Source organism: Terrapene carolina, unplaced genomic scaffold, assembly GCF_002925995.2.
Source record: "Terrapene carolina triunguis isolate 2854851 unplaced genomic scaffold, T_m_triunguis-2.0 Scaffold195, whole genome shotgun sequence".
Classification (NCBI taxonomy): Eukaryota; Metazoa; Chordata; order Testudines; family Emydidae; genus Terrapene; species Terrapene triunguis.
Window position 1 is genome coordinate 1,494,850 of NW_020664546.1, and position 24,165 is coordinate 1,519,014.

Genomic DNA, 24,165 nt, shown 5'->3' on the forward strand with positions numbered 1-24,165 from the left:
GTTTCTGTAGCTTGGGGTTATTTGGTTTTGAAAGATAAAGGAGAGAGAATGGGGTAAATAAAATGAGACAGAAGACCTGTCGGAAGTTCCAGTTTAGCCTGTCACAAAATTATAAGAACAAGGAGGGAGTGGGATTAGTATGAACTATAGAAACTAACCGTTAGGTTCTTTAAATCATAAAATCATAGAAGATTAGAGTTGGAAGTGACCTCAGGATGGAGATTCCACCACCTCCCTAGGTAACCCATTCCAGTGCTTCACGACTCTCCTAGTGAAATAGTGTTTCCTAATATTCAACCTAGACCTCCCCCACTGCAACTTGAGACCACTGCTCCTTGTTCTGTCATCTGCCACCACTGAGAACAGCCTAGCTCCATCCTCTTTGGAAGGTAGTTGAAGGCTGCTATTAAATCCCCCCCCACTCGTCTTTTCTGCAGACTAAATAAGCCCAGTTACCCCAGCCTCTCCTCATAAGTCATGTGCCCCAGCCCTCTAATCATTTTTGTTGTCCTCTGCTGGACTCTCTCCAATTTGTCCACATCTTTTCCGTAGTGGGGGGCCCGAAACTGGACGCAATACGTGAGATATAATCACTTCCCTTCATCTGCTGGCAATGCTCCTACTAATGCAGCCCACTATACAGTTAGCCTTCTTGGCAACAAGGGCACACTATTGACTCATATCCAGCTTCTCGATCACTTTAATCCCGGGGTCCTTTTCTGCAGAACTGCCTCTTAGCGAGTCGGTCTCCAGCCTATAGCAGTTGATGGGATTCTTCCGTCCTAAGTGCAGGACTCTGCAATTACCCTTGTTAAACCTCATGAGATTTCTTTTGGCCCAATCCTCCATATCATTAATAAAGATGTTGAACAAAACCAGCCCCAGGACCGACCCCTTGGGCACTCCGCTACCAACTAGACGTTGAGCCTGATGATCTAGCCAGCTTTCTATCCACCGTATAATCCATTCATCCAATCCATACTTCTTTAACTTGCTGGCAAGAATACTGTGGGAGACTGTATCAAAAGCTTTGCTAAAGTCAAGGTATATTACGTCCACCGCTTTCCCCATAGCCACAGAGCCAGTTATCTCATCATAGAAGGCAATCAGGTTGGTCAGGCATGACTTGCCCTTGGTGAATCTATGTTGACTGTTCCTGATCACCTTCGTCTCCTCCAAGTGCTTCAAAATGGATTCCTTGAGGACCTGCTCCATGATTTTGCCGGGAAGTGAGGTGAGGCTGTAGCTCCCCAGATTCTCCTTCTTCCCTCTTTTAAAGATGGGCACTATATTTGCTTTTTTCCAATCATCCGTGACCTCCCCCAATCGCCACGAGTTTTCAAAGATAATGGCCAATGGCTCTGCAATCACATCAGCCAACTCCCTCAGCATTCTCGGATGCATTGCATCTGCCCCCATGGACTTGTGCATATCCAGCTTTTCTAAATAGTCCTTAACCTGTTATTTCACCACTGAGTGCTGCTGCCCAGTGCAGTAGTCTGGGAGCTGACCTTGTCTGTGAAGACCGAGGCAAAAAAAAGCATTGAGTACTTCAGCTTTTTCCACATCATCTGTCACTAGGTTTTCTTCCCCATTCAGTTAAGGGTCCCACATTTTCCCTGACCACCTTCTTGTTGCTAACATACATGTAGAACCCCCTCTTGTTACCTTTCACATCCCTTGCTAGCTGCAACTCCAGTTGTGCTTTGGCCTTACTGATTACACCCCTGTATGCCCGGGCAATATTGTTATACTCCTCCTGAGTCATCTGTCCAAGTTTCCACTTTTTGTAAGCTTCCTTTTTGTGTTTAAGCTCACCGAAGATTTCCTCTGTTAATCCAAGCTGGTCGCTTGCCATATTTGCTATTCTTTCTGCACATCGGGATGGTTTGTTCCTACGCCCTCAATAAGGCTTCTTTAAAATACAGCCAGATCTAGTGGACTCCTTTCCCCCTCATATTAGCCTCCCAGGGGATCCTGCCCATCAGTTCCCTGAGGGAATCCAAGTCTGCTTCTGTGAAGTCCAGGGTCCGTATTCTATTGCTTTCCTGTCTTCCTTTTGTTAGGATCCTGAACTTAACCATCTCATGGTCACTGCTGCCCAGGTTGCCACCCACTTGTACTTCCCCTACCAATTCTCCCTGTTTGTGAGCAGCAGGTCAAGAGGAGCATGGTCCCTAGTTGGTTCCTCCAGCACTTGCACCAGGAAGTTGTCCCCAGTGCTCTCCAAAAATTTCCTGGGTTGTCTGTGCACTGCTGTATTGCTCTCCCAGCAGATGTCCTGGTGATTGAAGTCCCCCATGAGAACCAGGCCTGTGATGAGGAAACTTCAGTTAGTTATCCAAAGAAAGCTTTGTCTACATCATCCTCCGGGTCTGGTGGTCTATAGCAGACACCCACCACGACATCACCCTTGTTGTTCTCGCCGCTAAACTTAACCCAGAGACTCTCAACAGGCTTTTCTCCAGTTTCATACTGGAGCTCTGAACAATCATACTACTCTCTTACATACAGTGCAACTCCTCCACCTTTTCTACCCCACCTGTCCTTCCTGAAGAGTTTATACTCATCCATGACAGTACTCCAGTTATGTAAGTTACTCCACCAAGTCTCTCTTATTCCAATCACATCATAGTTCCTTGACTATGCCAGGACTTCCAGTTCTTCCTGCTTGTTTCCCAGGTTTCTTGCGTTTGTGTACAGGTAGCTAAGAAAACCAGCTGATTGCCCTGCTTTCTCAGTATGAATCAGGAGGCCTCCCCGTTGCACCCTCCTCCTTGTTTCCTCCCGGTATCCCACTTCCCCACTTACCTCAGGGCTTAGGTCTCCATCCCTTGGCGAACCTAGTTTAAAGCTCTCCTCACTAGGTTAGCAAGCTTGCCTGCAAAGATGCTCTTCCCTCTCTTTGTTAGGTGGATCCCATCTCTTCTTAGCAAGTCTCCTTCCTGGAACAACATCCCATGGTCGAAGAATCCAAAGCCCTCTCTCCAACACCACCTGCGCAACCACACATTTACTTCCACCGTTTGATGGTCCCTACCTGGGCCTTGTCCTTCAACAGGGATAAGAAAACAACTTGCACCTCAAACTCCTTTATCCTTGTCAAGGCTGATTCCCCACTATGGCACTTCGAGTGCAGAAGGTGGGGGCCCGCAAGGATTTTAAAAATTTATAACTGGCCACACCAGACTGGTATTAAACTCCCAAAGTTATAGCTTCTCTCTGACCTTGGATGGATAGATGCTGTCAAGTGTGGGGGAAAAAAACCCCAAAACACCTCTTTTGAGAACCCAGGAAGGAACACTTGGGAATTCCTTACTGTGGGGTACCCTCAATTCCTTTCACCCCACCTCCGGGGAAGAGCTGAGAAAAAACAAAGGAAATCAGCGGTTGCCACCAGCTAATTAAACAACATATGCACAAATCTCTTAGGGACACAAAAATCCAATCCTGTTCTTAAAAAAAAAAGTAACTTTTACTAAAAACAAAGAAAGGAAATACATTTGGAACTTAGGCTTTTGCTAGATTTAAAAAACCCACTTACAAAAATTAAACATCAAGAATAATCTTCTTGAGGTCCAGCTTAAAGGTTACAAGCAAAACAAAAAGCATTTGGGGTTAGCACAGAGGAGTACACAAGCCAATAAGAAATAACCCTAATTGCATCTTTCTAGACATTCCCTGATTTACTTACATATCTGGGGTTTCAGATAAGTAGGTTTGAGGTATGAATTGATGCTTTTTCATACCTGGTTTTAAAGCTGCTTACCGCATTGCTGCTCTGTGTCTCTGCTCTCCGGAGAACAACAACAGACACAAAGGGGAAGATTTTTCCCCATTTAGAAAAGTTCTAGCCTTCCCATTGGCTCTTTTGGTCAGGTGCCCACTCCCGTTCCTTTACCTGGGGTTTTTTTTAGACCTTTACAGGTAAAGCAAGCAGAGAAAAGCCACCATTCTGCACTGCCCTCTCTGATTCTTCAGCATGCTATCCAGAAAGTCTTCATTTTCTCTGATGCAACACAGAGTTGATACTTGGGTCTCTAGTCCTTTAACCTTCTCTTCCAATATGGAGACCAGCTTGCACTTCATACAGACAAAGTCACTTCTATCTTCTGGGAGAAAGACAAATATGGCATATCCTGTGCAGGTCACAACAGCTGATCGCTTACTATCCAGATTGTCTTCCTTCTAAGAGCCTCTTCAGATGTTGTATTTACGGCTCACCGAAACCTGAAAGGCAAAAACTCTGTGGGAACTCCCCCCAGGCAAACTCCCTCTGTTGACGTCTCCTCGGTTCGCAGCAAGGAGATAGCAACAACTGTTTCTAATGTTGGATTAAAGGGTTCCAAATCAGCCATCTCTTATAGTCGCTCTTAGCTGTTCAGGCTGAACCATGAGGGCTACAAATAAAACTTTTGGAGAATTTTCAAGTAAGTCTTTAAGTAAATTTATAATTTTAGAAAGTCTCCTTTAAGAAATTGTTTTGTGTTTCTAGCTTTTTTTGGATCCCTCCAAGCAGATTCGTGAGTTTCAAGATTTGAAAAGATTTACTTCTAGATAACCTTGGAATCTTCTTATATAGGTAATCACCTGTCTGTATGCCACTCTGATATCTAGAATGCCTGGAAACCGCTACAAGCATGTTTGAGAACTTTCTGTTCAGAATATCACTATGTTCAGTCATCACTGGAATTCATGGTCTGTTACAGCAAAATGTTAAGTTCTCAGCCATTTTGACTTTATGAATTACTTGTATGATGTACAGCAACTGTAAGGCATGTATCTATGCCATGCCAAGAATACTAGACCATTGGGCTATCAGCGGTAACTCCACCAATCACTTTCGTTGCTCTACAGCTAAATTGCATATTCCCTTGGTTGTATGAGGGAGATTGCACAGATGTTTGATTACTTGGCCCAACTGCCACACCCAGGTGACACAAAATACCCCAAATACATGTAGCCTCTCATCACAGCATACACCTTGCATTCGCCACCTGCAAATATCAGTAGTGTCCCAGAACAACCTCCAGACACAGCTTAGCACAAATCAACATGATCTCCCAGCACAATACACATGCTCACTCACCCTCACTCTCACTTAGCATAAACTTGAGCAGCAAAGCCAGGGGTCATCACTAGTAGTACATTTAAGGAACTGGCTACATTTAAAAAGTTTAAGGTGTTAATTTTTTTTTTTGACCTATTAGTGATCACCATTTCTAATTATACTGCAGTGTTCATTGATAAATAGGGTTTGTTGTCAGATGGCTACTCGAGAATCTAAGTTTTCATATAACAAGATTGTTTATATCCCTCATGGTTGAATATTAACCTGAGAATGTGAATGTAATTTGTTGCAGTGTTGTCCACAGACTCAGAAAGACTATCTGAATCAATAGCTGAGAGTCTTAATGATTTACGTTATGCAGGTTGTTGATTCAAAAACCTAAGGATGACAGTTTAAATATCACGATTGTTAATTATTTCACTGCAGGTTAGAACATAATACAAGGGACTTTGGGTGCAGTATACTTAGTATGCAGTAACTTACATCACGAAGGCTCCAATTAAGTGACATTTTCAAAGTACCATCAGAGTATTACTGTAGTATTTCTTTACTACCACATGAAATCTAAAAAAGAAGATTTAGACATTCGTGGTCCAATTGCACGTTAAGGTGGTAGGGAAAGTTATGCTTATGTTTTTCTTACTGTTACCTGGAACAGGTTAACTGATTAATGCTACTTCTCTCTCCTCCTCAGTTTTTGTATGTAGAAAATTAGGTAGTTTCCAATATTTTTGAAAAGATTTCAGCAGCACTACAATTTGTAGACATACTGTTGAGGAATAAAACACATTAGCCAGTACCTGCCAGAACTCCTTTACTGAGAATATCTGGCTTTAGCACTCTATGCTGCTACTGTTTGCTTACGATTGTGCCCACTATGAGCTAGGCTCTTTCCAGACATTTGAGGATGCTCCCTGTCCAGTATATAACAGGATTTAGGGGAAAGGAACAAAAATCGAACACCTGCTCCATCCAACCACCCCTTCTCCCTGTCCCCTGACTGCCCCCAGAACCCTGCTCCTGACTGCCCCCTGCCGCCCCATCCAACCCCCCTCTCCTTCCTGACTGCCTCCCCCCCGGGACTCCTGCCCCCATTCAACCCCCCTGTTCCCCGCCCTCTGACCGCCCCGACCCCTATCCACACTCCCATCCCCTGACCATCATCCTGAACTCCCCTGCCCTCTATCCAACCCCCCCCAGCTCCCTGCACCCTTACCGCGCTGCCTGGAGCACCGGTGGCTGGCGGCGCTACAACCGTGCCGCCCACAGCACCAGGACAGGCAGCCATGCCTTCCGGCTGGAACCAGCCACGTTACAGGGCAGCAGAGAGCACCGTGTCAGGCCTCTGCTCTGCAGCTGCACTGCCTGACAAGAGCTCGCAGCCCCGCTGCCCAGAGCATTTCGCTGGCGTGAGCTGAGGCTGCAGGGGAGGGGGGACAGCAGGGGAGGGGCTGGGGCCTAGCCTCCTGGGCCAGGAGCTCAGGGGCCAGGCAGGAGGGTCCCGTGGGCCACATCTGGCCCATGGGCCTTAGTTTGCCCACCTCTGAGCAAGAGGAAGGAGATCCCCCTCCCCACCCCTTTACAGGAAGGCAGAGCAGAGGCCATAGAGCAGAGCAGGAGAACAATGGGGTGTCAGGTGGGTCTGTTAAGAGCGGAGCGCACAGACACAACACTCACACACACACCTGAGACAGACAGAGAGAATGTGTGCGCCAAGATGGCTTCTACAGTTGTATACAGTAGAACCTCAGAGTTATGCACACCAGAGTTACGAACTGCCCAGTCAGCCACACACATCATTTGAACCAGAAGTACACAATCAGGCAGCAGCAGAGACGGGGGGGGGGGAGGTAGATACAGTATAGTACTGTGTTAAACATGATAAAGGGAAAGCAGCATTTTTCTTCTGCATAGTAAAGTTTCAAAGCTGTATTAAGTCATTGTTTAGTTGTAAACTTTTGAAAGAATGACTATAATTTTTGTTCAGTTATGGTGTTCGTAACTCTGAGATTCTACTGTAGCTGGCTTGGTGGTGGGATCCTGGGAGGAAGCACAAGCAGGAGAGCGCAAGAGGGGAGGACTCCTGTCTCATACTGAGAAAGAGGGACGATCGATGAGTTATCTTAAGTGCCTATACACAAATGCAAGAAGCCTGGGGAACAAGCAGGGAGAACTGGAAGTCCTGGCACAGTCAGGGAACTATGATGTGATTGGAATAACAGAGACTTGGTGGGATAGCTCACATGACTGGAGTACTATCATGGATGGATATAAACTGTTCAGGAAGGACAGGCAGGGCAGAAAAGGTGGGGGAGTTGCGTTGTATGTAAGAGAGGACTATGACTGCTCAGAGCTCCGGTATGAAACTACAGAAAAACCTGAGTGTCTCTGGATAAAGTTGAGAAGTGTGAGCAACAAGGGTGATGTTGTGGTCGGAGTCTGCTATAGACCACCAGACCAGGGGGATGAGGTAAACGAGGCTTTCTTCTGGCAACTAGCAGAAGTTGCTAGATCGCAGGCCCTGGTTCTCATGGGAGACTTTAATCACCCTGATATCTGCTGGGAGAGCAATACAGCGGTGCACAGACAATCCAGGAAGTTTTTGGAAAGTGTAGGGGACAATTTCCTGGTGCAAGTGCTGGAGGAACCAACTAGGGGCAGAGCTCTTCTAGACCTGCTGCTCACAAACAGGGAGGAATTAGTAGGGGAAGCAAAAGTGGATGGGAACCTGGGAGGCAGTGACCATGAGATGGTCGAGTTCAGGATCCTGACACAAGGAAGAAAGGAGAGCAGCAGCAGAATACGGACCCTGGACTTCAGAAAAGCAGACTTTGACTCCCTCAGGGAACAGATGGGCAGGATCCCCTGGGAGAATAACATGAAGGGCAAAGGGGTCCAGGAGAGCTGGCTGTATTTTAAAGAATCCTTATTGTGGTTGCAGGAACAAACCATCCCGATGTGTAGTAAGAATAGTAAATATGGCAGGCGACCAGCTTGGCTTAACAGTGAAATCCTTGCTGACCTTAAACGCAAAAAAGAAGCTTACAAGAAGTGGAAGATTGGACAAATGACCAGGGAGTAGTATAAAAATATTGCTCAGGTATGCAGGAGTGAAATCAGGAAGGACAAATCGCACTTGGAGTTGCAGCTAGCAAGAGATGTTAAGAGTAACAAGAAGGGTTTCTTCAGTTATGTTAGCAACAAGAAGAAAGTCAAGGAAAGTGTGGGACCCTTACTGAATGAGGGAGGCAACCTAGGCTATGTCTTCACTACCCGCCGATCCGGCGGGTAGCAATCGGTCTATCGGGGATCGACTTACCGCGTCTAGTGAAGACGCGGTAAAATCGATCCCTGATCGCTCTGCCGTCGACTCCGGAAATCCACCTCGGCAAGAGGCGGCAGCGGAGTCGGCGGCAGCGCGGCAGCGGTCGACTTTCCCGCGTCCTCACCGCCAGGTAAGCCGACCTAAAATACGCAACTTCAGCTACGGTATTCACGTAGCTGAAGTTGCGTATCTTAGGTCGGACCCCGGCTGTAGTGTAGACCCAGCCTTAGTTACTGAGGATGTGGAAAAAGCTAATGTACTCAATGATTTTTTTGCCTCTTTCTTCACAAACAAGGTCAGCTCCCAGACTGCTGCACTGGGCAGCACAATATGGGGAGAAGGAGACCAGCCCTCTGTGGAGAAAGAAATGGTTCGGGACTATTTAGAAAAACTGGACGTGCACAAGTCCATGGAGCCGGATGCGCTGCATCCAAGGGTGCTAAAGGAGTTGGCGGATGAGATTGCAGAGCCATTAGCCATTATTTTTGAAAACTCATGGCGATCAGGGGAGGTTCCGGATGACTGGAAAAAGGCTAATGTAGTGCCCATCTTTAAAAAAGGGAAGGAGGAGGATCCAGGGAACTACAGGCCAGTCAGCCTCACCTCAGTCCCTGGAAAAATCATGGAGCAGGTCCTCAAGGAATCAATTATGAAACACTTAGAAGAGAGGAAAGTGATCAGGAACAATCAGCATGGATTCACCAAGGGGAAGTCGTGCCTGACTAACCTAATTGCCTTCTATGATGAGATAACTGGCTCTGTGGATGAGAGGAAAGCAGTGGATGTGTTATTCCTTGACTTTAGCAAAGCTTTTGATACGGTCTCCCGCAGTATTCCTGCTGCCAAGTTAAAGAAGTATGGGCTGGATGAATGGACTGTAAGGTGGATAGAAAGCTGGCTAGATCGTCGGGCTCAACGGGTACTGATCAATGGCTCCATGTCTAGTTGGCAGCCAGTTTCAAGCGGAGTGCCCCAAGGGTCGGTCCTGGGGCTGGTTTTGTTTAATATCTTTATTAATGATCTGGAGGATGGAGTGGACTGCACTCTCAGCAAGTTTGCCGATGACACTAAACTAGGAGGCGTGGTAGATACACTAGAGGGTAGGGATCGGATACAGAGGGACCTAGACAAATTAGAGGATTGGGCCAAAAGAAACCTGATGAGGTTCAACAAGGACAAGTGCAGAGTCCTGCACTTAGGACGGAAGAATCCCATGCACAGCTACAGACTAGGGACCGAATGGCTAGGTAGCAGTTCTGCAGAAAAGGACCTAGGGGTCACAGTGGACGAGAAGCTGGATATGAGTCAACAGTGTGCTCTTGTTGTCAAGAAGGCTAACGGCATTTTGGGCTGTACAAGTAGGGGCATTGCCAGCAGATCGGGGGACGTGATCGTTCCCCTTTATTCGACATTGGTGAGGCCTCATCTGGAGTACTGTGTCCAGTTTTGAGCCCCACACTACAAGAAGGATGTGGAAAAATTGGAAAGAGTCCAACGGAGGGCATCAAAAATGATTAGGGGTCTGGAGCACATGACTTATGAGGAGAGGCTGAGGGAACTGGGATTGTTTAGTCTCCAGAAGAGAAGAATGAAGGGGGATTTGATAGCAGCCTACAACTACCTGAAGGGGGGTTCCAAAGAGGATGGAACTCGGCTGTTCTCAATGGTGGCAGATGACAGAACAAGGAGCAATGGTCTCAAGTTGCAGTGGGGGAGGTCTAGGTTGGATATTAGGAAACACTATTTCACTAGGAGGGTGGTGAAGTACTGGAATGCGTTACCTAGGGAGGTGGTGGAGTCTCCTTCCTTGGAGGTTTTTAAGGCCCGGCTTGACAAAGCCCTGGCTGGGATGATTTAGTTGGGAATTGGTCCTGCTTTGAGCAGGGGGTTGGACTAGATGACTTCCTGAGGTCCCTTCCAACCCTGATATTCTATGACTTTCAGATTCTGTTTTCCAGGTGACTAATGTATCGTTACCTTGTTTTGAAAATGCTGCCTGGTTTCACTGCAAATACTCACAGGGAGCATTGCACCCTGAAGGAGTAACGGAGAGCTCTCCCATAGGGGTCTGGCTTGGCTGGATTCAGTCCAGAGAGCCAGGGAGAGAGAGTGGGATTGACAGTGTCCAATGGCACGATTTCAGAGTCTTGGAGGATGCAGGCCTGCCCTGGGGAAGTGTGTGGATCTCGGCACACTAAAGGGGGGAGGATGTCACTCCCAAGGGACTGGTTACAGGCAGGGACATGGACCAGACAGGGAGAGATACAAAATTGACAAGAAGCTACTTTGAGGTTTAAATGATTTGCACTGATGGAAAATGGTGGATTTATGAATTTAGTAATGGAACATAGACATAGGTAATACAAACTTTGTAATGATTCATCCTTGACCTGTGGCCTAACTGAGGAAACATTACAAAGTTTATGTATTGATTAATCTTAGGCTAGGTCTACACTACAGCGGTGTTCCGACCTAAGATACGCAACTTCAGCTACGTGAATACCGTAGCTGAAGTTGCGTATTTTAGGTCGGCTTACCTGGTGGTGAGGACGAGGGAAAGCCGACCGCTGCCGCCGACTCCGCTGCCGCCTCTTGTCGAGGTGGATTTCCGGAGTCGACGGCAGAGCGATCAGGGATCGATTTTACCGCGTCCTCACGAGACGCGGTAAGTCGATCCCCGATAAACCGATTGCTACCCGCCAGATCGGCGGGTAGTGAAGACGTAGCCTTTGTCTGCAGTGGTCAATAAGGGTTTGGTCTCCTGAGCAGTTACAGCATCAGGAAAATTATTATCAGTGTCATTAGAATGAGAGACCTGATGAGGAGATGAGAAAATTTGCAATTTACCACAAGTTCCCTTTTTAACAAATCCACTAAATAACTCCCACAAACACTGAAATACAACAGCAGATAGAGAGAGTGAGTGCAAAGTGTTTACCCCTATGACTGTGATCACTCACATTTCCTGCTGGGAAGCCTTCTCCCTTGTCTTCATTGTTACAGTCACCAGTGGATTTCGTTGTGGCATTTCCAAGGCATGCAGGCTGGGATACAGTTTTTAAAGGTGTTACGCTGTTGCCCACTGGGGTTCATATATATTTATGGAGGTTTCAACCCCATTTCCTTATTTGAACTTCTACACTTAACTATGTTTGGGGTCCCCTATTTTTCATAGGTTAACTTGTTAGTTCCCCTTATACTCATTACAGTTTACATTAATCAGTCACCATAGCTTGATGCCTATACAGTAGAACCCTGTTTATTTGACCCTCCCTTAACTGGCTCTCTGGATTTACTGAACACCCAGGACTCCACTTTTGATTATTTGATCTGGCCCTGGTCCCAATTAGACTGGATAAATGGGTTCTACTGTATTTGCAAAAATCTCCAAAATACTTTAACTGGTACGTTACTGTATATATTTCCTAAATATCCGCAGTTAATACATCTATTCATGTGACTGTCTTATCTTGTGACATAGTCACACATAGGCTGATGTGAGAAGCTAACCAATTTTTAGATTGGAGGCCTTGTTTGGATAAGTTAAATATCTTGCTGGTCTGAGGCATGTAGGCCCAGTATTACAAATTTCACTTCTACATCCTGAATATACCTGATAAGTTTTATCCTTGGCTACAGACCTAAAGAGGATCAATCCCTGTGGGTATCAGCAGTTCAGGTTCTGACACCTGTTACCCTGTATCTCTGACAGTGACAAGGATGCAGAGTTAGAGGGTGGTAGTTGACGGAAAAGCCATCAGAGGGTAACCAGTGGCCTGAACCATGTTTAAAATAGTGATCTAAATGTGATAATTTTTTAATCTGTCTGCATCAAATGGCTTTTTATAGTGCTTATTTACCACAATATCTCAGCACTAGCATACTATTAAAATCCTGTTCATATCCTATTCTCCTCTGAGCCTTTCAGTCCTTGCCAAAGAGCAAATGTGAGCAGAATATTTCTGAGATTTTTGAAGAAAGTATTTTGCCAAGGTGACTTGTTCTAACTTCTTTAATCCGATACATTGAATGAATTTATCAATGAATTGTTCCATTGATGTTTTTGTTTTCCAGGCCGTGACAGCCCTAGTGAAGAACTATCCTAAACACATGGTTTCCTCCATGCAGCAGATCCTGCCGATTGTTTGGAATACACTTACAGAAAGTGCAGCCTTATATCCTTTTTCCTAATGGTGTGTGGTTTAAAATAGAATAAAAGAGCTCTTGAGGCGTCTCATAAGAAGAAAGCAATTGTACACAGATCTTGTGCACAGATCTTGTACATTGCTCTTCAATTTGCCTACAGCTATCAGTTTACCATGACAGACAGGAAACAAAAGAAACAACTGGTTACATAAGCCTCAAATAACTTACTGCCCTTACTGTCTTACCAACTAATTCATAGATTTTTAAAACCAAAATGGACCATTGTGATCAATAGTCCAAGAATTTCACCCATCATGCCTGTTAACCTGTGGTTAAACTAGAGCATTTCTTCTAGAGCTGGGGGGTCAAAGTAATTTCATAAGGTGTGCCTGATCTAACACCTTGCTACTTGGCTCAGGCCAATTTTGCTAGATTCCTGTACAGCAAACCTGGTTGGTCTTTAAATGCATACTAATGCTACTCACTGGGATTGGACCTACCTTCATGTAGGTATGGGGAGGGGACCGTGACAAGTCGATTATGGTCATTCTAATTAAAAAAAATAATAATAATAAAGGGCTTGTCTACATGGCCCCAGAGTTTGCACTATGGGGCTATGATTTGTAGAGTACTGCACTCTATCTCCCCTGTGTGGACCCTGCTGGTGTGTTCTAAGTATGCATTGGTGTAATCCTGTTTCAAACACAACTACATCAATGGATGCTAGCAGGTACTACATGGGGATTTAAAGCACAATTCACTGATGTGCTCTCAAATCACACCCCAGTAGTGTGAATTCTGGGTCTTGTGTAAACAAGCCTGAAGTTTCATGGGAAGTCTGTGGCAGGGTGGATTTGATTTAAATCACTAGTCAGGAAGACTCTATTTAATCATGGTTTTCTACATAAAAGTGCCTTCTTGTTGGTTGTTATAACCTTAATACATATTCTTCACAACTCAGAGATAGATGTAGGTTTCATTTTTAGAAGGTACACACTATACATTTTTAAACAGTGATTTATTTTGAAAAATTTTCAGATTAGTTTTACAGCTATATCAGAAAATGAATGATTGGTTATTTCATTTACCAAAGGTAATTGAAGCAGATAGTTCACTTCCCAATGACTCCATAAATATCTTCAATTCAACAGGTTGATCATTAATATTTGGAGGATTTTCTTGCCATGCTGTATTAGGAGGAGAATATCACCAGACAGACATTTACTGTATATACTCGTTCATAAGCTGAATTTTTTTAGTAAAAAAGGGAAGCACCAGAGAAGGGGGTTGGCTTATGAATGGGTATAGAGAGGGAGAGGTGGGACACAGCCTCTCCCCCTAACAGAGGGAGCAAGGAGAGGCAGCACAGCCAGCAGAGCCAGAAGGGAAGAGGTGGGACCAGAGTCTCTCCGCTTCTGGCCACGATGCTCTCCCCCTAGCCTTCGAAGCAGCTGCAGCTCCGGGACTGGCAGGCTGCAGCCATGCTGCTCGGCCCCGCCACCCAGAGCAGGCTCTGGCCACGCCGCCTGGCCCGCCGGAGCAGGCTGCGGCCGTGCCACCCGGCCTAGCCCGCTGGAACATGCTGCGGCCACGCCGCCTGGTCTGGTAACCCAGTCCGGTGCTTCACACCCTCCTAGTGAAAGTGTTTCCTAATATCCAACCTAGACCACCCCCACTGCAACTTGAGACCACTGCTTCTTGTTCTGTCATCTGCCACCACTGAGAACAGCTGAGCTCCATCCTCTTTGGGAACCCCCCTTCAGGTAGTTGAAGACTGCTATCAAATCCCCCCACACTCTTCTCTTTTGCAGACTAAACAAGCCCAGTTCCCTCAGCCTCTTCTCGTAAGTCATGTGCCCCAGCCCCCTGATCATTTTTGTTGCCCTCCACTGGACTCTCTCCAATTTGTCCACATCCTTTCTGTAGTGGGGGGCCCAAAACGGGATGCAGTACTCCAGATGTGGCCTCACCAGTTCTGAATAGAGGGGAATAATCACTTCCCTCAATCTGCTGGCAGTGCTCCTACTAATGCAGTCCAATATGCCGTTAACCTTCTTGGCAACAAGGGCACATTGCTGACTCATATCCAGCTTCTCATCCACTGCAGTCCCCAGGTCCTTTTCTGCAGAACTGCTGCTTAGCCAGTCGGTCCCCAGCCTGTAGCGATGCATGGGATTCTTCCGTCCTACGTGCAGGACTCTGCACTTGTCCTTGTTGAACCTCCTCAGATTTCTTTTGGCCGAATCCTCCAATTTGTCTAGGTCACTCTGGACCCTATCCCTACCCTCCAGCGTATCTACTTCTCCCCCCAGCTTAGTGTCATCTATGAACTTGCTGAGGGTGCAATCCATCCCATCATCCAGATAATTAATAAAGATCTGACCCCTGCGGCACTCCGCTTGATACCGGCTGCCAACTAGACATCGAGCCGTTGATCACTACCCTTTGAGCCCGACAATCTAGCCAGCTTTCTATCCACCTTATAGTCCATTCATCCAATCCATACTTTTTTAACTTGCTGGCAAGATCTTGGTACATATCTTCGTACAGTGGCTGGTTACACTTACTGTTAAAGATGCATCTTATTTCCAGTTTGATTTTTCTGACTTCAGCAGTTACATCTTGCTATGCCTTTGTCTGCTAGATTAAGGAGTCCTCTATTTCAGGGGTGGCCAACCTGTGGCTCCAGAGCCACATGCGACTCTTCAGAAGTTAATATGCGACTCCTTATATAGGCACCAACTCCGGGGCTGGAGCTACAGGCGCCAACTTTCCAATGTGCCAGGGGGTGCTCAACCCCTGGCTCTGCCACAGGCCTTGCACTTACCTCAGGGCTTTGGTCTCCTTCCCCCGGTGAACCTAGTTTAAAGCCCTCCTCACTAGGTTAGCCAGCCTGCTTGCGAAGATGCTCTTCCCTCTCTTCGTTAGGTGGAGCCCGTCTCTGCCTAGCACTCCTCCTTCTTGGAACACCATCCCATGGTCGAAGAATCTTGTAGCTGTTCTCTGAACCCATATTTTAGTACCTTTTTTTAAAAAGTGTGAACATCAGAACTGGACACCATATTTCAGTAGTAGTTAAAGAAGTGAGTGAAGGAATTCCACACTCACCCTTTTGACTGGAGAGGCTATGGTTCTAGAGATTGCAGAGTCCCAGGCCACTTTATATCAATAGCCCAGGCATGGTCTTTCTCTTCTTTTATCATAGAACTGGAAGGGACCTTGAGGAATCATCTAGTCCAGTTCCCTGCACTCAAGGCAGGACTAAGTATTATCTATACCATCCCTGACAGGTGTTTGTCCAACCTGCTCTTAAAAATCCCCAATGATGGCGATTCCACAACCTCCCTAGGCAATTTATTCCAGTGCTTAACCACCCTGACAGTTAGGAAGTTTTTCCTAATGTCCAACCTAAACCGTCCTTGCTGCAATTTAAGCCCATTGCTTCTTGTCCTATCCTCAGAGGTTAAGAAGAACAATTTTTCTCCCTCCTCCTTGTAACAACCTTTTATGTACTTGAAAAAGGTTATCATGTCTCCTCTGTCTTCTCTTCTCCAGACTCAACAAACCCAGTTTTTTCAATCTTCCCTCATAGGTCATGTTTTCTAGACTTTTAATCACTTTTGTTGCTCTTCTCTGGACTTCCTTCAATTTGTCTACATCTTTCCTGAAATGTGGCACCCAGAACTGGACACAGTACTCTAGCTGAGGCCTAATCAGCGCAGAGTAGAGCAGAAGAATTACTTCTCGTGTCTTGCTTACAATACTCCTGCTAATACATCCCAGAATGATGTTCGCTTTTTTTGCACCAGCGTTACACTGTTGACTCATATTTAGCTTGTGATCCACTATGATCCCCAGATCCCTTTCCACAGTACTCCTTCCTAGGCAGTCATTTCCCTTTTTTTATGTGTGCAACTGATTGTTCCTTCCTAAGTGGAGTACTTTGCATTTGTCCTTATTGAATTTCATCCTATTTTCTTCAGACCATTTCTCCAGTTTATCCAGATGATTTTGAATTTTAATCCTATCCTCCAAAGCACTTGCAACCACTCCCAGCTTTTTATCGTCCGCAAACTTTATACGTGTACTCTCTATGTCATTATCTAAATCATTGATGAAGATCCTGAACAGAACCAGACCCAGAATTGATCCCCCCACTCATTATGCCCTTTCAGCATGACTGTGAACCACTGATAACTACTCCCTGGGAACGGTTTTCCACCTTATAGTGGCTCCATCTTGGTAGTATTTCCCTAGTTTGTTTTATGAGAAGGTCATGCGAGACAGTATCAAAAGCTTTACTAAAGTCAAGATATACCGCATCTACTGCTTCTTCCCTATCCACAAGGCTTGTTAGCTTTCTTTTACAGGGTATCAGGTTGGTTTAACACGATTTGTTCTTGACAAATCTATGCTGACTGTTACTTATCACCTCATTATCTTCTAGGTGTTTGCAAATTGATTTCTTAATTATTTGCTCCATTATCTTTCTGGGTACAGAAGTTAAGATGACTGGTCTGTAATTCCCCGGGTTGTCTTTATTTTCCTTTTTATAGTTGGGCATTATATTTGCCCTTTTCCTGTCTTCTGGAATGTCTCCTGTCTTCCATGACTTTTCAAAGATAATTTCTAATGGCTCAGATATCTCCTCAGTCAGCTCTTTGAGCAGTCTAGGATGCATTTAATCAGGCCCTGGTGATTTGAAGACATCTAACTTGTCTAAGTAATTTTTGACTTGTTCTTTCCCTATTTTATACTCTGATCCTACCTCATTTTCACTGGCATTCACTATGTTAGACGTCCAATCGCCACCAACCTTCTTGGTGAAAACCAAAACAAAGTAATTAAGCACCTCTACCATTTCTACATTTTCTGTTATTGTCCCCCCCCCATCATTGAGTAACGGGCTAATCGGAACATCTTGTGTTCTAAAATCTTGCTGCTATATGTTGGATGGTATATACAGCTACGTTTAGGAGCATAGAGGATTAAAAGGAGTAAAAAGAATTGCTAGAAGGTTTTAGCTTCACAGAATGGTGTTTTGGGTGTCAGTATCACTGAGAAATATTTTCTAGTGGATCACTCTTAATTTGACTTGTAACTTGGATCTTTCTCTTAGACTTTCTCCTTTTTTTGCTGGTGTAAATTTTCAGTTAGAAACCAAACTTTCTGCCCCGTGGTTCCATTGATATTAAAATCTCATTAGTGAGAATGAAGTTTTAGATCATACCTTCCCTCATCCACACACTATCCTCAGTGGATTTTTAAAATGAATCAAAAGATGTCATCTGAAATCTGTCAATGAACATAATTATGTTGTCTGTCTTTAACAAATCTACTTGGAAAAATTAATACAGGTTACTCTTGCTTTTATACATTTCATGTTTAATTATTCTACTTGAAATACAATGATGACTTTTTGCTGTAATGTGAAAACTAATTTGCTTTAGGAAATCATATAAAGACTTAATAATTTGAGTGGGTTTGTTACTGAATAGAAGCAATCCTCTAATAATGTGTAAGCTAAACAGGTGCTCTTATTTACTTAACTACTTGCTATACCTATGTGAGAACAGAAGTGAATTATACAGAAGAGGTAGAGGACCCTGTGGATTCTGATGGTAAGTGCTAGTAATGATACACTTCTGTTCTCTGTAGGGAGAGAGTAGGGAAACGCATCTAAACAAATACTGATTTCAGAACAATGACCTAGACAAATTTGTATTCCTGTTTCTGTATATACTGTTCGCTTATATGCAACTGTGGTGGTGAAGTGGGGTTTGACGTTCTGTGAGTTACACCAAAGGATTGTAGTTCATTGATTTTCCAGCTAGCATTGAAGAGTAAGGCTATTGTTAAAGGGACACTGGTTACATTCTTTTAAAAATGCAATCATTTCCTTGTCTGTTAAAAAATCCCTGGCCATATGTGTAATTTTTATCTCCTTGGCCATGAAGAACACAGGACTTCTGTCAAAACTGGACAGTGTTGCCACTTAATCATTCCAAGAGGGTGCTATGAAATGCAAGGGGTGGCAGGCTTCTCCTAAGGTGGAACAGTGTTGTCTCAGCAGTAGTCCCAGCTCTCGCTACCCCAGGAGTGAGACCAGAGATTATCCTGCCTGACCTGTTAACAGACTGTAATATTAATATTTGCCAGTCATTTATGCAGGTCCATGATTCGACACAGTCAGTTGTGAAACTTTCCCCTTGTTTCTTTGTTCAGGTGAAGTGTTGGGCTTTGAAAACCTAGTGTTCAGCATATTTGAGTTTGTACATGCCTTGCTGGAAAATCACAAATTTAAAAGCACAGTGAAGAAAGCTTTGCCAGAGCTGATATATTACATCATTCTCTACATGCAGATCACAGAGGAGCAGGTAAGTGAACATGTAGAAAGTAAAAGAGGCAAACAATGGAATACTGTTCACATGAGAGATTAAAACTAGCAGATGAAGCACTAGAAAGGATTTGGGTGGGAAGGAGTTATGATTAAGGCTATCTTTTAGTCACGGGCATTTTTAGTAAAAGTCATGGACAGGTTACGGGCAATAAACAAAAAGTCATGGCCCCATGACCTGTCCATGACTTTTACTAAAAATACCTGTGACTAAATCTTCTCTGCTGGGAGGGGGGCGCTCCTGAAGACTGCCGCTGAGGGGGGCGGGGTCCGCCAGCAGTCCTGGACCACTGCTCCAGGGCACTGCCAGGGACCAGCTGCCTGGGGCTGCCAGAGCAGCGGCTGGCCCGGGGCTTCTCCAGCTGCTGGTGTGGTCCTGGGGTCAGCCACACCAGCACTGCAAAATTCATGGAGGTCACGGAAGCCATGACTTCCGTGAATGATTCACAGCCTTAATCATAACTGAATAGGTGTCTTCTGTTTATTTCCTATGTTTATTAGTCACAGAGGTTAAGGCCAGAAGGAACCACTAGATCATCTTGTCTGACCTCCTGTATATCACAGGCCACCAACGCCACCCAGCACCACACACTAAACCCAACAGAAATGAGACCAAAGTAAATGAGTCCCACAGGAGACTATACTATTGTGTGCCGCAGGCAGAGAATAGGAGGGACCAAGGTGACCCAGTGCTAGAGGCCCCGATAATGGCAGGGCAATGATCAAATGAGAGAGACACAGATAATCCTGGCAAGTGACCTATACCCACACACTGGAGGGGAAGGCAAAAACCCTCAGGGTCACTTTCATTCTGACCTGGGGGGAAATTTCTTCCTGACCCCCCATATGGCGATCTGTTAGATCCTGAGACTGTGAGCAAGAATCAGCCAGACAAGGACCCGAGAGAGAGAGAGACTGCTGATGCTATCTCAGAGCCCTGGCTCACCCCACCTAGTGGCCTGTCTCCAGTCATGGCCATCCCTGATGCTTCAGAGAAAGCAGACTTAAAAAAAAAAACAACCCTCCGAGAATACACTGTGGGGAATGGAATTCCTTTCTGACCGCTGCTGGTAATTGCTGAAGCCCTTCTCCCCCTCTCTCTCCCCGTCACAAACATAAGAACATAAGGGCGGCCATACTGAGTTAGACCAAAGATCCATCTAGCCCAGTATCCTGTCTTCCGACAGTGGCCAATGCCAGATTCCCCAGAGGGAATGAACAGAACAGGTAAACATCAAGTGATCCATTCCTTGTCACCCATTCCCAGCTTCTGGCAAACAGAGGCTAGGGACACCATCCCTGCCCATCCTGGCTAATAGCCATTGATGGACCTATTCTCCATGAATTTATCTAGTTATTTTTTGAACTCTGTTATAGTCTTGGCCTTCACAACATCCTCTGGCAAGGAGTTCCACAGATTGACTGTATGTTGTGTGAAAAAATACTTCCTTTTGTTTGTTTTAAACCTGCTACCTATTAATTATATCGGATAACCCCTAGTTCTTCTTCGAGTGATTGTTCATGTCCATTCCAAGCAGGTGTGTGCGCGCCGCGTGCACGCCAGCTGGAAGATTTTACTATAGTAGCGTCCGTAGGGTCGGCTTCGGCGCCCCCTAGAGTGGCGCCTTCATGGCGCTGTATATAGGGGCCAGCCGACCCTCCACCCCCTCAGTTCCTTCTTACCGCCGGTGACGGCTAGCTGGAACTTCGCTTGCTCTTCAGCAATCGTAGCAGTGTTCCATCGTTGTTGTTGTAAATGGTTAGTTTGTTGTTAAGTGTTAGCTTAGTTAGTTATTACTTGGGGGGGTTTCCCAAGTTTTCGTTGCCCTGCTGGGGCATGCCCGGGTCCCCAGGGTTCAAACTCTGCCGGGACTGCGGGAAATTCATGCCGAAGAGTGACCCGCACTCTTCGTGCTTGAGGTGCCTAGGCGAGAGCCACCAAAAAGACAGGTACAGTATCTGCAGGGCTTTTCGCCCCAGGACTCTCAAAGATAGAGAGCAGAGACTTAAAGTCCTCCTAATGGAGGCGGCCCTGCGGCCGCAATCAGATCCCGGGCCTACTGAGACGGCACCGAGCACTTCATCCTCGGTGCGCAGTGCTCCGGCGCCGGAGATGAGTCGTGAGGCCAAGGCCACCAAACCCCGGCACCGGTGAGAGTCGGCGCACAAGAAACAGTCCTCTGTGAGACACCGTTCCCCATCGCCAGTGCCGGTTAAAAAGAACAGGCCAGTGAGGGATTGTTCTCCACACCGGGACTCTAAAGGGCCAGCGCCGTCCGCATCTACTACGGGACAATTCGTGCCACAGACTCATCCGGCCATCCCGTTGACTCCCGCCCCGGAGAGGGTACGGTCGAGTCCAGAAAGGCCTAGATCCCCGGACACGATGGAGGAAGTGTGCCTCCCATCGACGCCGGAGGCGTTCGAGGCCGCCTCAGACCTCTTGAACCTCCCGGTGCCGGCGTCGCTGCACCAATGCAGAGAACCTCTGGCTACCGCTCGGTCCCATTATCAATCTAGGGGTAAACCGGCATTGCTCTCGCCACGCCACTCGAGCGGCACCGGTGCAGACAGCACCCTCTACGGCGACAGTGGGTACCACGCCTCCTATGTCCTCCTACTTGGAAACTTCGGACTCGCAGGTGGACTCGTACCGCTCTAACAGATCGAGAAGTAGGTGATCGTCGTCGCGTACGAGTGCCCAGCCATACCCACCACAGTGGCAGCAGCAGCAGTGGCAACTGCCCCCCCAGTGGCCGTTCTGGACGCCGTTGGCCTACCACCAGTCAGTGGGTCAGGCGTACGGACCCCGCTCACGAGCCGCATCTGTCTCTTCGACGTCCGCGGTACCGCCGCTAATGCCACCACCACCGGCACCACCGTCTGACAGGAGTGTGCCACAGAGGGACACAGCACCGCCTAGCCAGACAGCGGCACCGATGGGGACCTTGCTCCCAGCACTGCAGGCACCACCCAGCACGCCTTGTCGCTCGGTGTCGACCCCGGTACTGGCCGCGGTGCCGCATTCTGAGTCTGCACCGGCCGCGCAGCCTGAGTACCGTGTGCCGCAGGCCCTCATAGAGGGAGAGGGGGTAGATGAAGGCCCTCTTCAAGGGATCTCTTCCTCCTCATCTCCGGATGAGGCAGTAGCGGGAACGTCAACGGCACCGGCCCTGGAGGACAATAGGATCCTCCAACAACTGCTTACTCGAGCAGCCCAAAGCCTCTCGATCCAGACTGAGGAGATCGAGGTGGACACGGATCCGGTGATTGATATTCTGACCCCGTCAGGCCCATCCAAGGTAGCCCTACCTCTCATAAAGACCATTACGGACACATCCCGCACCTTGTGGCAAACCCCTGCCTCTTTGGCCCCTACGGCCAAAAGGACTGAGAGGCGATATTTCGTTCCAACCAAGGGCTATGAACATCTTTATACACACCCTCCCCCGGACTCCCTGGTGGTGGATGCCGCCAACCAGATGGAGCGCCAGGGTTTTCAGGGGGCTACGCCTAAGAATAGAGAGGCCAAAAAGTTGGATCTGTTCGGGCGCAAGGTTTATTCAACGGGGGGCCTGCAGTTGCGCATTGCCAATCAGCAAGCCATAGTGAGCCGGTATGGACACAACACGTGCTCGGCTTTGTCTAGGTTCACGGACCTCCTTCCGCAGGAGTCGCGAACTGAGTTTTCAGCCCTGGTTGAGGAGGGAAGATTGATTACCCGGGCTTCTCTACAGGCGTCCCTGGATGCGGCCGATTCAGCTTCACGCACATTGGCGACTGGTCTGGTCATGAGGCGTGGAACCTGGCTTCAAGTATCCGGCCTCCCTCACGAGGTCCAACAAACGATCCAGGACCTCCCTTTCGAAGGGCCCACGCTCTTCTCGGAGAAAACCGATAAGAGGCTTCATAGCCTAAAAGGACTCACGGACCACTCTCCGTTCACTAGGCCTCCACACCCCTGTCACTCAGCGGAGACAGTTTAGGCCACCACAGGCCCCTCGGCCGTACCAACCTCAAAATCGAGGGGATGCCTTGCGCAGAAGGCCAAGAACGGGCAGGAGGAGGCAACAACAGCAGCCCTTCGGACAGTCTTCTACCCAACCAAGGCCTACACAGGGGCCTAGACCACCATTTTGATGGCCCGGTCGAGGACGACCTCCCGGTCAGAACTCTGGATCCTACCAACCTTACCTTTTCGTCACGTCTGTCCCCCTTCTATCGTGCGTGGGCCCGGGTCACATTCGACGCTTGGGTGCTTTGCACGGTAAAGGAGGGATAATCTATCCAGTTTTTCTCCCTCCCGCCCCACCAGCCCCCCTCCCTGTCCCTCTTCAGGGACCCTTGTCATGAGCAACTTCTACTTCAAGAAGTTCAGTCCCTCCTCGCATCAGGGGCAGTAGAGGAGGTTCCTCAGGAGCTACGGGGCAAGGGCTTCTATTCTCGATATTTCCTAATACCGAAAGCGAAAGGGGGCCTCAGACCCATTCTAGACTTGCGCGGTCTCAACAAGTTTGTGAAGAAGCTCAAGTTCCGCATGCTCTCCCTGTCCTTCATCATTCCTTCCATGGATCCAGGAAACTGGTATGCCGCCCTCGACTTAAAGGACGCATACTTTCATATTGCGATAATTCCTCGGCACAGGCGTTACCTCAGGTTTCTCGTGGGCAACGCTCATCTACAATTTATGGTTCTGCCCTTTGGTCTGTCAGCAGCCCCAAGGGTCTTCACGAAGTGCATGGCAGTCGTGGCTGCCTTCCTACGCAGGCACGGGATCCAGGTGTTTCCCTACCTGGACGATTGGCTCATCAAGGGCAGGTCCAGAGCGCAAGTGGAGGCTCAGGTGGCCTTTGCCAGGCAAACCTTCTTCGAGCTCGGCCTCTTACTCAACGAGGCCAAGTCCACACTATCTCCAACCCAAAATATCGAATTCATAGGAGCGGTTCTGGACTCGACACACGCCAGAGAGCATATCTCCCAGAGGCCAGATTCCGGACTATATCCAACCTTATCCTTGGCCTCCAACGTTACCCCACCACCACAGCAAGAAGCTGCCTCAAATTACTAGGGCACATGGCAGCATGTACCTACGTGGTGAGACACGCCAGACTCAGACTGCGCCCACTCCAGTCTTGGTTGGCACGGGTTTATCGGCCAGTCAGGGACTCCCTAGAATCGGTGGTGACGTTACCTCGGCCGGTGCTGGACTCCCTTCAATGGTGGCTC

General features: G+C 47.2%; 1 protein-coding gene across 4 annotated transcripts in view; it reads left to right on the forward strand.

Annotated features, from left to right (window-relative positions):
* IPO9 (importin 9) overlaps positions 1-24,165 on the forward strand; it is a 195,336-nt gene that overhangs the window by 72,309 nt on the left and 98,862 nt on the right. For all 4 annotated transcript variants that reach the window (XM_024192875.2, XM_024192880.2, XM_024192896.1 and 1 more), the window contains 3 exons: positions 12,471-12,571; positions 18,105-18,163; positions 18,768-18,919. In XM_024192875.2, coding sequence (XP_024048643.1) covers positions 12,471-12,571; positions 18,105-18,163; positions 18,768-18,919 — 312 coding nt within the window. The remainder of the gene's footprint in view (positions 1-12,470; positions 12,572-18,104; positions 18,164-18,767; positions 18,920-24,165) is intronic.